The 13,182-nt window shown below is 41.3% G+C and overlaps 1 protein-coding gene across 1 annotated transcript in view; it reads left to right on the top strand.

Annotated features, from left to right (window-relative positions):
- The window catches only part of SMARCA1 (SWI/SNF related, matrix associated, actin dependent regulator of chromatin, subfamily a, member 1), a 163,888-nt gene that overhangs the window by 99,131 nt on the left and 51,575 nt on the right, over positions 1-13,182 (top strand). The window contains exons 13-15 of the mRNA XM_056539097.1: positions 5,645-5,797; positions 10,535-10,667; positions 12,799-12,947. Of these exons, the coding sequence (XP_056395072.1) occupies positions 5,645-5,797; positions 10,535-10,667; positions 12,799-12,947 (435 nt within the window). The remainder of the gene's footprint in view (positions 1-5,644; positions 5,798-10,534; positions 10,668-12,798; positions 12,948-13,182) is intronic.

Here is a 13,182-nt window from a genome sequence, read left to right as displayed (position 1 = left end):
GGAGTTTGAGCTGCGGCGGAAAATTTGGCACAGCTCAAACTTGAAGCAGAAAACTCACTGTAAACCCGCCTGTGTGAATGTACCCTGTACATTCACAAGGGGGGGGGGGGGGGGCATACCTCCAGCTGTTGCAAAACTAGAACTCCCAGCATGCACTGACAGACTGTGCATGCTGGGAGTTGTACTTTTGCAACAGCTGGAGGCACAATCGTTGGAAAACCTTCAGTTAGGTTCTTTTACCTAACTCAGTATTTTCCAACCAATGTGCCTCCAGCTGTTGAAAAACTACAACTCCCAGGATGTACTGATCGCCGAAGGGCATGTTGGGAGATGTAGTTATACAACAGCTGGAGGTAGGCAACTACAACTCGTATGTTGTGTTTTACCCTTTATTATGTGTTAGTGTAGTGTAGTGTCTTTAGGGTACATTCGCACTTGCGGTGGTTTACGGTGAGTTTCCTGCTAGGAGTTTGAGCTGCGGCGGAAAATTTGGCACAGCTCAAACTTGAAGCAGAAAACTCACTGTAAACCCGCCTGTGTGAATGTACCCTGTACATTCACAAGGGGGGGGGGGGCATACCTCCAGCTGTTGCAAAACTAGAACTCCCAGCATGCACTGACAGACTGTGCATGCTGGGAGTTGTACTTTTGCAACAGCTGGAGGCACAATCGTTGGAAAACCTTCAGTTAGGTTCTTTTACCTAACTCAGTATTTTCCAACCAATGTGCCTCCAGCTGTTGAAAAACTACAACTCCCAGGATGTACTGATCGCCGAAGGGCATGTTGGGAGATGTAGTTATACAACAGCTGGAGGTAGGCAACTACAACTCGTAACATGGTGAGACAGCATTTTGCTGTTTGGCATGCTGGGAGTTGTAGTTTTGCAAGATCTAGAGGGCCACAGTTTAGAGACCACTGCACAGTGATCTCCAAACTGTAGCCCTCCAGCTGTTGCAAAACTACAAATCCCAGGATGCCCAAACAGCTGTCTGGATATGCTGGAAGTTGTAGTTTTTCAACATCTGAAGGGCTACAGTTTAGAGACCACTGTATAGTGGTCTGCAAACTGTAGCCCTCCAGATGTTGCTAGGCAACTTACCGGCTTCCGTAGTCTGCACCAGGGAGCCAGCCGCATGTCATCGCTGCCCGCTGATTGCCGCCCATTGCCGATGGTAAGTGACCTCCGGCGCCGGTCAACCTTTTGTCCCCCCCCATTCTGCCCACCCACAGTAGTCCAGCAGTCCAGAACCGAACTTTAACCCACCGCCCCAGAACTGCTCTTGGTCGGTCGCTTCTGACCAACCGATAGCAGGAATAGGAGGGGTGGCACCCCTGCCACCTCACTCCTATCCCTTCAGGGGGATTGTGGGTGTCCTGGACACCCCCGATCCCCTTATATTCCGGGTCACCTATGGTTAAGAAACAAATGAATGCTTAAAATGCTAATATATACAGATGCAATACTCAAATAACCAATCAAAATATAACATGATGATTTTGATGTGATAATGAACCTCCCCTTCTTGTCAATTGTAAAAAAACAATGTACTTCCATAAAATAAACAGAACTTCCTGGGACAGCTCCTTAGCCAGTATGCTGAGAAGGAGATATATACCAACATTTTGTCTGTTGTTTATTTCTTGTGTCGACACTCAGAAGTATACAGCGGCAGTCACACACATTTTAAGGCCTAACCAGTAGCCAACCTTGACTGTTTGATATAAGAACAGTGAAGAAGTCACACCACACAAAAACAAAAGTTTTAGATATTAGAAAAACAGACTTTTCAAAAATGACATTAGTCATAATTGAGTCCCTATCAGACTGTAACGGATTACATGGAGTCCAGGAGAAATGGGACTAATTAAAAGACGCATTATTGAAGTCAACAGAAAATTGCATTAGACTTGTCAGTAAAAGAAGAAAAAGACCACTATGGTGCTCTGCAGAAGTGGCCAAAATCATAAAAATCAAAAAGCTAGTATTTAGTAATTATAAAAAAAACAGAGCAATTAAGATAGGGAAATTTACAAGATTAGGCAGGAAGAGGCCAAGCAAGTTAAAAGAACTTCTAAAGCACAGGCAGAAGAAAAACTAAATCAGTCTGGGAAAAAAGGGTTTAAGACATTCTTCAGATATATAAATGAAAAAAGGAAATTAAAACAAGTAATAACTAAATTAAAAACAAAGGAAGGAAGGTATTTAGAAGAGAATAAAGGGCTAACCGACTGCCTTAATGAATACTTCTGTTCAGTTTTTGCAGATGAAAAAAAAGCAAAAGGACCTCCATTAGGGAGGAAGACTAATGATTCGTTTGATGCATGGGTCTTTACAGAGGTAGAGGTTCTACGTTTGCTGTCTAAAGTGAAAACAAATAAGCCTGATAGGCTACACCCAAAAGTATTAAAAGAGCTTAGTGGTGAGCTAGCAAAAATTAACAGATTTATTTAACCACTGGTAACAGAAGTTGGCCCAGAAGATTGAAAATTAGCAAATGACGTGCCCATTCACAAGAAAGGTAGTAGGGAGGGATCAAATAACTATTGGCCAGTTAGTCTGACATCAATAGTGGGGAAATTAACGGACACCCTACTTAAGTTTAAGATTGTGGAACATCTAAAATCCCATGGTTTGCAAGATGAAAAACAACATGGGTTTACTTCAGGGAGATCATGTCAAACAAATCTTATTGATTTTTTTGATTGGGTGACTAAAATTATAGATGGCGGAGGGGCGGTAGACATCTCATGTCTAGATTTTAGTAAGCCTTTTGACACTGTCCGACATAGAAGACTTATCAATAAACTACAGTCATTGAGCTTGAACTCCCATATTGTTGAGTGGATTAGACAGTGGCTGAGGGTTGTAGTCAATGAATTATATTCAGAGCAAGGTCTTGTTACCAGTGGGGTACCTCAGGGATCTGTACTGGGACCAATTTTATTTAATATCTTAATTAGTAATATCGCAAAAGGTTTCGATGGTAAGGTGTGTCTTTTTGCTGATGATACAAAGATGTGTAACAGGGCTGATGTTCCTGGAGGGATATGCCAAATGGAAAAAGAATTTAGGCAAACTAGAAGAATGGTCAGAACTCTGGCAACTGAAATTTAATGTGGATAAGTCCAAGATAATGCACCTGGGGCGTAAAACCCTTGGGCAGAATATAGAATATTTGACACAGTCCTGACCTCCGAATTTCAGAAAACTTAAAGGTAGGCAAACAATGTAATAGAGCAGCAGGACATGCTAGCAGAATGCTTGGATGTATAGGGAGAGGTATAAGTAGTAGAAAGAGAGAAGTGCTCATGTCGCTGTACAGAACACTGGTGAGACCTCACTTGGAGTATTGTGCGCAGTACTGGAGGCCATATCTCCAAAAGGATATAGATACTCTAGAGAGAGTTTAGAGAAGAGCTACTAAACTAGTACATGGATTGCATGATAAAACATGGATATGATAGAGACTTTTAAATACATAAAGGGAATCAACACGGTAAAGGAGGAGAGTATTTAAAAGAAGAAAAAGAAGAGGACATTGTTTTAAATTAGAGGGGCAAAGGTTTCTGCAGTAATATCAGGAAGTATTATTTTACTGAGAGAGTAGTGAATGCATGGAATAGCCTTCCTGCAGAACTTATAGCTGCAAATACAGTGAATGAGTTTAAGCATGCATGGGATAGGCATAAGGCTATCCTTCATATAAAATAAGATAGGCATAAGGCTATCCTTCATATAAAATAAGATAGGCATAAGGCTATCCTTTATATACGATAGAGATAGGCATAAGGCTATTCCTCATATAAGATAGGGCCAGGGACTATTGATAGGATTCAGATTATTGGGAGACTAGATGGGCCAAATGGTTCTTATCTGCCGACACAGTCTATGTTTCTAGTACTTTTTTTTTTTTTGGGGGGGGGGGGGGGGTAGGTTGGGGAAGCATTTCACTCCTGCACAATTTCTTGTCAGTGTTTGACCCCGGTTGGCTCATTGAAATGAATGAGGTACGGGCCGAGTCCAATTGGGATACGGGAGAGCCCAGTTTTAGTTCCCGTAACCTAAAAACGTGGTGTGAACCCAGCCTTTGGCTGCTATTGGTAGCAGACTGGAAGGGGATTGGTAAACCTATTGTAGGTAAATATTAGAATAGCACAATTCCAACCCAATATTGGTATTATCAGACTGCATACCTTATGATCTCTATGTAAAGATACATTCACTATATTGTATATTATTACCACATAGAACTACATTGTATACTTTTATAGTTCCTCCACTGCACTCGGACTCTCCCTGAGATTCTAGGTATTAAAGTCCTCCAAGGTACTCCAGTGGAAAACATTATTTATTTGTTTTTTCAAATCAACTGGTGCCAAAAACAGATTTGTAAATTACTTCTATTTAAACATCTTAATCATTCCAGTACTTATCAGCTGCTGTATGTTCCACAGGAAGTTGTATAGTTCTTTTCTGTCTGACCACAGTGCTCTCTGCTGACACCTCTGTCTGTGTCAGGAACTGTCCAGAGCAGGATAGGTTGTGCTATGGGGATTTGTTGCTACTCTGGACAGTTCCTGACATGCCAGAGATCTTAGCAGAGAGCACTGTGGTCAGACAGAAAATAACTATACAACTTCCTTTGTAGCATACAGCTGATAAGTACTGGAGTGATTAAGATTTTTAAAATAGAAGTAATTTCCAAAACTTTTTGGCACTTGTTGAGTTGAAAAAATTGTTTTCCACCAGAGTACCACTTTAAGTGCTGTTTTAATGTGATGTAATTTTTCAATAAAGTATTTTTGGAACGCTTTTTCTTTTGTGTAAATATTCTATAGGGAGTTCTCTCTTACTTTTGGATGTGATCTAAATAGACACCATGAAGTCACTATGACAAGAATTTGTGTGGGGTGTTTTTTTTTTTTTTTTTTGCTTTCCGTGTCTCATAATAAAAGACCAATGACAGAACATACTTAAAAATCACAACAAAATGCTTTGTCAGTCAAATGTTTTTGATCCATTTGGTGACGGTACTCTGTTTGCATTAACAACCACACAAGATAAGCGCCACTCTGACTGCAACCTCTCACCTTTCTCTGCTTTTTCCCATACATGTGACATTTTCAATTTGTCTAATCGCCTTTTTCTTTTCCTATTGTTTTTAAGAGGCTGAAATGTCTTAATCCCAATCTTCATTACAATTAATGTCAGGATTTGTATGTCATATATGCCTTCTATTTAAGACTAAGGGATACCGAGAACGATAAAGGTCACGTAATTCCTACGGTAAAAGACGTAATGACTTCAAGTAGAGGTTAACCGGGCCCATCCTGTTATTAATATTGCTAGGTGACATTAGAGATGAAGTGTGTGAATGGTCAGCGCTTACTGTCTACGGCAGCACAGAACAATCTCCATGGAGGGAATGTTCATCATCGGCGGCATTCATTGCTGTAAACATTAATACACTCTCTAGTTATAAATAGGTGACACTCTCCATAGGATAATGTATGCGTGATGAGATTATGTATGTTTCTACGCGTAACAATTTGCATGATGTCTATGCTCCCTTGTAAAAGTAGATGATAATTTGTTCCAACTATGAAAACTAACCTGTCGGTAATAACTTCTTCAATTTCCAGGAAGCCATTGAAAGATTTAATGCACCTAACAGTAGCAAATTCATCTTCATGCTGAGTACCCGCGCCGGAGGCCTTGGAATAAATTTGGCAACTGCTGATGTGGTGATTTTATATGACTCAGACTGGAACCCTCAAGTGGATTTACAAGCAATGGTTAGAAATATAAACTTCTGTAGTAGTTATTGTACATGTTTCCTAGTAATTCTTCCATTGTTTTAGAGTTAGCGAAAATGTTTCATAGAATACAGGTGTGACTTTCCTTTAACCCAACATATGCCAAGATCTATGACCCCAGATCTTAAACAAACATATACGAATACCCACAGGCTCCCATTCTTATAAGACAAAAACAAGCAGAATGTTGGCCCAGCTAACTGATCAGGACATCTTAGGGGCTATACTCCATATGCGCATATAATCAGACGTGGATTCAATGTTTTAGGATTACACCGATACAGGGTACACTATCTTCCAAACGTAAGTGCAGGTACAGTCTGCAGCATAAGAAAAAGTTTATGTCACTTACCCGTCACCTTTCATGTGCAAAAGCTTTGTTAATTAAATGATACATTTTAGCGGGTACACAGGTTCACTCCACCGGCATGTTACAACAGCATAATCAGTGACAGCTGTTTCACGCACCTATGTGCTTTTTCAATCATGCATAGGTGCGTGAAACAGCTGTCTCTGATTATACTGTTGTAACATACCGGTTGAATGAACCTGTGAGTCCGCTAAAAGGTTTTTATGCACATTTTAATAAAGGAAGATTTTGCACATGTTGGCGAATGAGTGACATCTACTTTTTCTTACGCTGTGGATTTTATAAGACAGAAGCTTTACTGTATAGGTTTTTTCATTGATGGCTGGAATAGATGCTATCTGCCAGACATCCTTCACCTGTAGGCTCTCATGTTAAAAATACGTATACAATTAATGCAGTGTTTCCCAAACAGTGTTTCTCCACCATGCTGGCAGTTGTAGTTTTGCAACAGCTGGAGACACACTGTTTAACAAACACAGATTTAGTGTATGTTTTTACTGAGTGGCTGTAATGAATACCTATAGAGTATGCAATTCTTTGTCCATTCATCACCCATAGGCTCCCATAATGAAAGAAGATTAACTTTTAGGCACAAAATAGAGTAATTTTCCCACAGCAACCAATCGCTACTCAGCTAAACAGCTCTGGTAAAGTAAAAGCTGAGCTGTGATTGGTTGCTGTGGGAAAATCACTCTTTTTTTCTCACATATAGTTTGATAAATCTGGGCCTTAAGGGGGTATTCCAGGAAAAATCTTTTATATATATATATATATATATATATATATATATATATATATATCAACTGGCTAGAGAAAGTTAAACATATTTGTAAATTACTTCTATTAAAAAATCTTAATCATTCCAATAATTATCAGCTGCTGAAGTTGAGTTGTTCTTTTCTGTCTGGCAACAGTGCTCTCTGCTGACATCTCTGCTTGTCTCTGGAACTGCACATAGTAGAATAGGTTTACTATGGGGATTTGCTTCTAGTTTGGACAGTTCCCGAGACACGTGTCATCTGAGAGCACTTAAACAGAAAAGAACAACCCAACTTCAGCAGCTAAAAAGTACTGAAAGGATTAAGATTTTTTAATAGAAGTAATTTACAAATATGTTTAACTTTCTGGAGCCAGTTGATATATATATATATATATATATATATATATATATATATATATATATATATATATATATATCGTATATACTCGAGTATAAGCCGACCCGAGTATAAGCCGAGACCCCTAATTTCAACCCAAAATCCCAGGAAAAGTTATTGACTCGAGTATAAGCCTAGGGTGGGAAATACCTCATCCCCCCCTGTCATCATCCAGACCCGTCATTAACATCCTCATCATCATCCCCTTGTCATCATCCCACACATCCCCCCTTCATCATCCCCTTATCATCCCACACATCCCCCTTCATCATCCCCTTGTCATCATCCCACACATCCCCCCTTCATCATCCCCTTATCATCCCGCACATCCCCCCTTCATCATCCCCTTATCATCCCACACATCCCCCCTTCATCATCCCCTTATCATCCCGCACATCCCCCCTTCATCATCCCCTTATCATCCCACACATCCCCCCTTCATCATCCCCTTGTAATCATCCCACACCCCCCCCCCCTTCATCATCCCCACCCCCCTTCATCATCCCCACACCCCCCCTTCATCATCCTCTTCTCATCATTCGCCCTCAGTGGTCTTCAACCTGCGGACCTCCAGAGGTTTCAAAACTACAACTCCCAGCAAGCCCGGGCAGCCATCGGCTGTCCGGGCTTGCTGGGAGTTGTAGTTTTGAAACCTCCGGAGGTCCGCAGGTTGAAGACCACTGCGGCCTTCAACATCATCCAGCCCCCCTCTCACCCCCTTTAGTTCTGAGTACTCACCTCCGCTCGGCGCTGGTCCGGTGCTGCAGGACTGTCCGGTGGGATAGTGGTTCCGGGCTGCTATCTTCACCGGGGGCGCCTCTTCTCCGCGCTTCCGGCCCGGAATAGAGGCGTTGCCTTGACAATGACGCAGAAGTACGTTGGAAATGAATGCACCTCTGCGTCGTTGTCACGGCAACGTGACTATTCTGAGGCCGGGCCCGAAGCGCTTAGAAGAGGCCTCCCCGGTGAAGATAGCAGCCCGGAACCACTATCCCACCGGACCACCTCCTCACCGGACAGTCCTGCAGGACCGGACCAGCGCCGAGCGGAGGTGAGTACTCAGAACTAAAGGGGGTGAGAGGGGGCTGGATGATGTTGAAGGCCGCAGTGGTCTTCAACCTGCGGACCTCCGGAGGTTTCAAAACTACAACTCCCAGCAAGCCCGGACAGCCAATGGCTGCCCGGGCTTGCTGGGAGTTGTAGTTTTGAAACCTCTGGAGGTCCGCAGGTTGAAGACCACTGCGGGTGGGGGAGTTCACTCGAGTATAAGCCGAGGGGGGTGTTTTCAGCACGAAAAATCGTGCTGAAAAACTCGGCTTATACTCGAGTATATATATATATATATATATATATATATATATATATATATATATATATATATATATATATATATATATATATATATATATATATATATAGATGTCCCAAAAAAATGCAGCACTACTATACCACAGTAGACGGGTGCCAGCTCCTCAGGCTCGATCACAGCCAATTGATAACTTCAAAAAATGGTGCGGCACTCCAAATATCCCAAAAAAAAATAACTTATTTATTCCACATGTCAAACAGTGCGACGTTTCAGCCCCTCAATGGAGCTTTTTTCAAGCATGCTTGAAAAAAGCTCCATTGAGGGGCTGAAACGTCGCACTGTTTGACATGTGGAATAAATAAGTTATTTTTTTTTTTGGATATTTGGAGTGCCGCACCATTTTTTGAAGTTATATATATATATATATATATATATATATATATATAAAAGTTTTTTCCTGGATAACAACATTGTATAGAATTGGCATGATGAAAAATTATATAAATTGGACACATTCATAAGTTAGGTGAGATACTTATAACCTTGATTTTAAAGAAGTTTTAAAAGGAAATCTATCTGCTGGATAGCCTATACTAAGATTATGTTATTGGGCAATAGTGCACATAACACTAATCACTAATGTACCTGCCGTATGTTTCTCCATTGTGCCATTTTTTGAGGAAATATTAATAGCAATGAGCAAAAGCCTAAGTTCGGTGTACATAGTCATATACATATTGCTATAAATTATTATTTGTCAAAAACGGCACAATGGAGAAACATACTAAAGGTACTATAGCGAGCAGGATGGTCCCATACACTTACATTATGAGTCCGTCCTGGTCACATGGCACAGAGCTGGGAGAGAATGTGCTAAGCGTGCACTTTCCCTGGCTCATTCTGCTGATCATACTTTTGATATGTCTCTATGGCAAATGCAAATTTTGTTTTCTATGGACAGGTACACTTTAAAGGAGTACTGTAGTTGAATTTAACTTATCCCCTATCGCGGGGGTCTGACCGCTGGGATCCCCCTGTGATCTCCTGAATGGGACCACGGCAGTCGCAGGAAGCGGACTTCTGCAGCCCTGTACAGGAGATCGCGGGGGTTCCAGCGGTCGGCCCCCTCGGTCTATAACTTATCCCCCTTCCTTTGGCTAGGGGATAAGTTATATTCCACTACAGTATTCCTTTAAGCATTGATAGAATATTCATAGGATATGAAAAATCCACAGGCTATGCCAAAAATGTCTGATAAATATGGGTCCCACCTCTGGGACATGCACATGTTTCCAATTCATGTGGTGAGGTAGCTGCTGCATCCGGGTGGAGAATGAATGGAGAACTAGACACACCTCTCCTTTGACTTCTGTTAGAGTTACAGAAATAGCGGAATAAGCTTTAAGGTCTAGGTACCCCAGTTATGGAGGGTCTATAGGTGGGATCCATCTATCTATCAGACATATATGGACTATCCTTTGTTTAAACTGTAAAAGTCTAAGGTGGCAATGTCCCATTAAATCAAATATATCAGGTTTGCTGGTTTGTCATGTGATTATTGTGATATTACCATCCAGAATTAGATGGTCTCCGACAGTTAGACAGTGAGAACAATCATCACAGGGTTGTTCAAGTCATTTATAAGGTAAACTGCTAACAAACTACACTCTGAGACTGAACTAGTTGTCATCTTATGGATTTATTATAAATATATTGATTTCAACTTTGTTGGAATAAATTGTCTTTTTATTGTGTTTATTGTGTATTGTCTCCCATGACCTGCGCTATGTGATCTGCATTATACTTTACTTTGTGTCAGTTCAGCACCGGCACATTTCTCCATCATATTACCTGGGATTGTATTTTTGTGCTTGTAATAGGATCGAGCCCATCGTATAGGCCAGACAAAGACTGTCCGAGTATTTCGGCTCATTACAGACAATACTGTGGAAGAAAGAATTGTGGAGAGAGCAGAGATAAAACTCAGACTGGATTCTATAGTCATACAGCAAGGTATCTCCTAATAATAGTTATTAGTCTTTGTTAGGTCTCCGTTTTAGAATTTGTTTCTTAAAGGGAATGTATCGCCTACAATTTTGTAATGAATAGAGACAGATAATGAAACATTCTTTTTTCTAATCTGTTTCTAATTTCCTAATGGATAAAGGTAACAATAGACGATAGTTGTCCCACTGACATATATGGAAAAGGTTACTGGGCTGCTCTGTGACCTTTACAAAGGCCATTCCACAGTAAGGGGGGAGGCTAAGCTGTGAACTACAAGTGTCACCTGTCACTGTAACTCAATACAGGTCACTTTCCAGTAGTCAACACCTTATCCACACAGACAAAAAAGGAGGTGCGACTTCATGTGTAGGGGCGTAGCCTCCTTATGCACTTATTTTATTACCATTTGTAATAATAATGTATGCCTGCTAAAAGCTAATGTACATTTCTGAGGCTGCTGCACACCTCTCGAGTAAATCCAGTGCAATGAACATGGGGGAATTTCAGAAAAAAGTGGCATATGAAACAACACTTATGATCAATTCCAATGCCAATAAGAAAATAGCAAGTCGGCACCCACCACCTCTTCTAAAATCCTCTTTATTGGAACTCACAACATGTTATGGGGAGGACAAACAGGGGGTGTACAGCAAGCAAGGTTACAGCAGCCGTTTTGCACCTGTTTAGTGCTTCATCGGGCCTCCATGGAGGCCCGATGAAGCACTAAACAGGTGCAAAACGGCTACTGTATCCTTGCTTGCTGTACAACCCGTTTGTCCTTCCTATACGATGTCGTGAGTTCCAAGAGCACCACTATATGCTTCATATAAGCATTGTGGCTTGCCATTGGTTTTATCAACCCGGATCCATGGATCATCGGCAGTGCCGGACTTTGAATTTCTCTTTACTACTAATTATAAAAGTTTAGATTGCACCTGGTATCATTCCTAAGTTATAGCTGGGTGAAGCTCACAGCAGCAAACATCACTTTCTAGCAAGCAGCCTGATCTGCACTCTGCTATGTGCTTCAACAGGCTAAAGCGCACAGGCGCATTGGGACTCGTGAGTGAGAACTGGTGTGATCTAAACTTTTAACATGTCTGGACACCATGTTAAAAGTTGCACAATTTTTGGGTTGTGTCTGGTCCTCTCACCTCCTTGTGGTTTAGATAGACCTGAGTCTGACCAGTACATATTGACTGAAATGTAATCCTATCCCCTGGATATTGTATTATCTGAAAGTCTGCGAGGAGTTAAATGAATTGTGGTTGGAAAGTAAGCTATTATAGAAATTCAGATATTGCTGAATTGTGCAGGCAGACATACTAAGGGAGATTTATCATTGCTTTTAGAGCATTTTTTTTTTGTCTATGTTTAGGCGCAGTTCAGGCGCAAGCAGCATATTTAGCGACTTTTATGCGTCTTTTGATATAGACAGTTTCACTCTTTTTGCCTACTTGTAGAACTTTTTCTTTTTCACCATGCAGTGGTCACATATTTATCATTTGTGACTTTTGTCAAAAGTCGCTATTTTGTGCGCAAAGGTACTTTTTTTAGGCGCAAAGCTACACCACCTACCAGTAGGCGTGAGAATCACTTCTACCTTCCACAATTTAACCTTTAACCCCTTGTGGATGACATCGTCCCACTCCCCTTCTATGACATGCACTCAGGAGCTGAGCTATCTGCCACCAGGACCCATCTCTACCGATCACGGTGATGCCTGGCTTTAACCCCTTAGACACCGCAATCAAATTTGATTGTAGCATCTAAAATGCAAGTAAAAATGTCCCGGCAGCTCTGTGAAAGTAAACACCTGCCAAATTCAGGACCCGGGAAAGTATCTGCTTCCTTCCCTCACAAGTGTCTAGAAAAAGTGTATGTGGTAGAGCTTTTCCCACCACAGCAGAGCTGCGCAAAATTCATCATCCTGCTGCACCTTCTTGATAGGTCATATGCACGCTAGTCAAACCCACCACTCAAATAAATGTGGGAAAATAGCTCTTCCGTAGACATTCTTTGATAAATCTGGGCCGCTGAGTTTAACACATGCATAACATCTTTGCAAAACCCTATGTGAAAGAAAGGGAAAAAAAGAATGCATGTATAGGTTAATACTTGTAACCTTTCTAACTAGGACGACTAATTGATCAGCAATCTAATAAGCTTGCCAAGGATGAAATGCTGCAGATGATTCGCCATGGAGCCACCCATGTCTTTGCCTCCAAGGACAGTGAACTGACAGATGAAGATATCACTATCATTTTGGAAAGAGGGGAAAAGAAGGTAGCATGCTTGTTTCTTTATTAGTTAATCCAGTTCAGGTCACTTTTAACAACCATAACCCAATACCAACTCCATCCTTAAAGGGGTTATCCAGAAATAGAAAAACAGAGCTATTTTCTATCAAAAACAGCTCCCAGTCTGTCCGCAGGTTGGGTGTGCTTCGGCAGCTCAGTTACATTGAAGTGATGGAGCCAAGTTGTAAAACCACACTAAACCTGGAGACAGACATTGAGCT

This window comes from Hyla sarda, chromosome 9, assembly GCF_029499605.1.
Source record: "Hyla sarda isolate aHylSar1 chromosome 9, aHylSar1.hap1, whole genome shotgun sequence".
Taxonomy (NCBI): Eukaryota; Metazoa; Chordata; class Amphibia; order Anura; family Hylidae; genus Hyla; species Hyla sarda.
The sequence above is the reverse complement of the archived record's forward strand: the minus strand, read 5'-3'. Positions and strand labels throughout refer to the sequence as shown.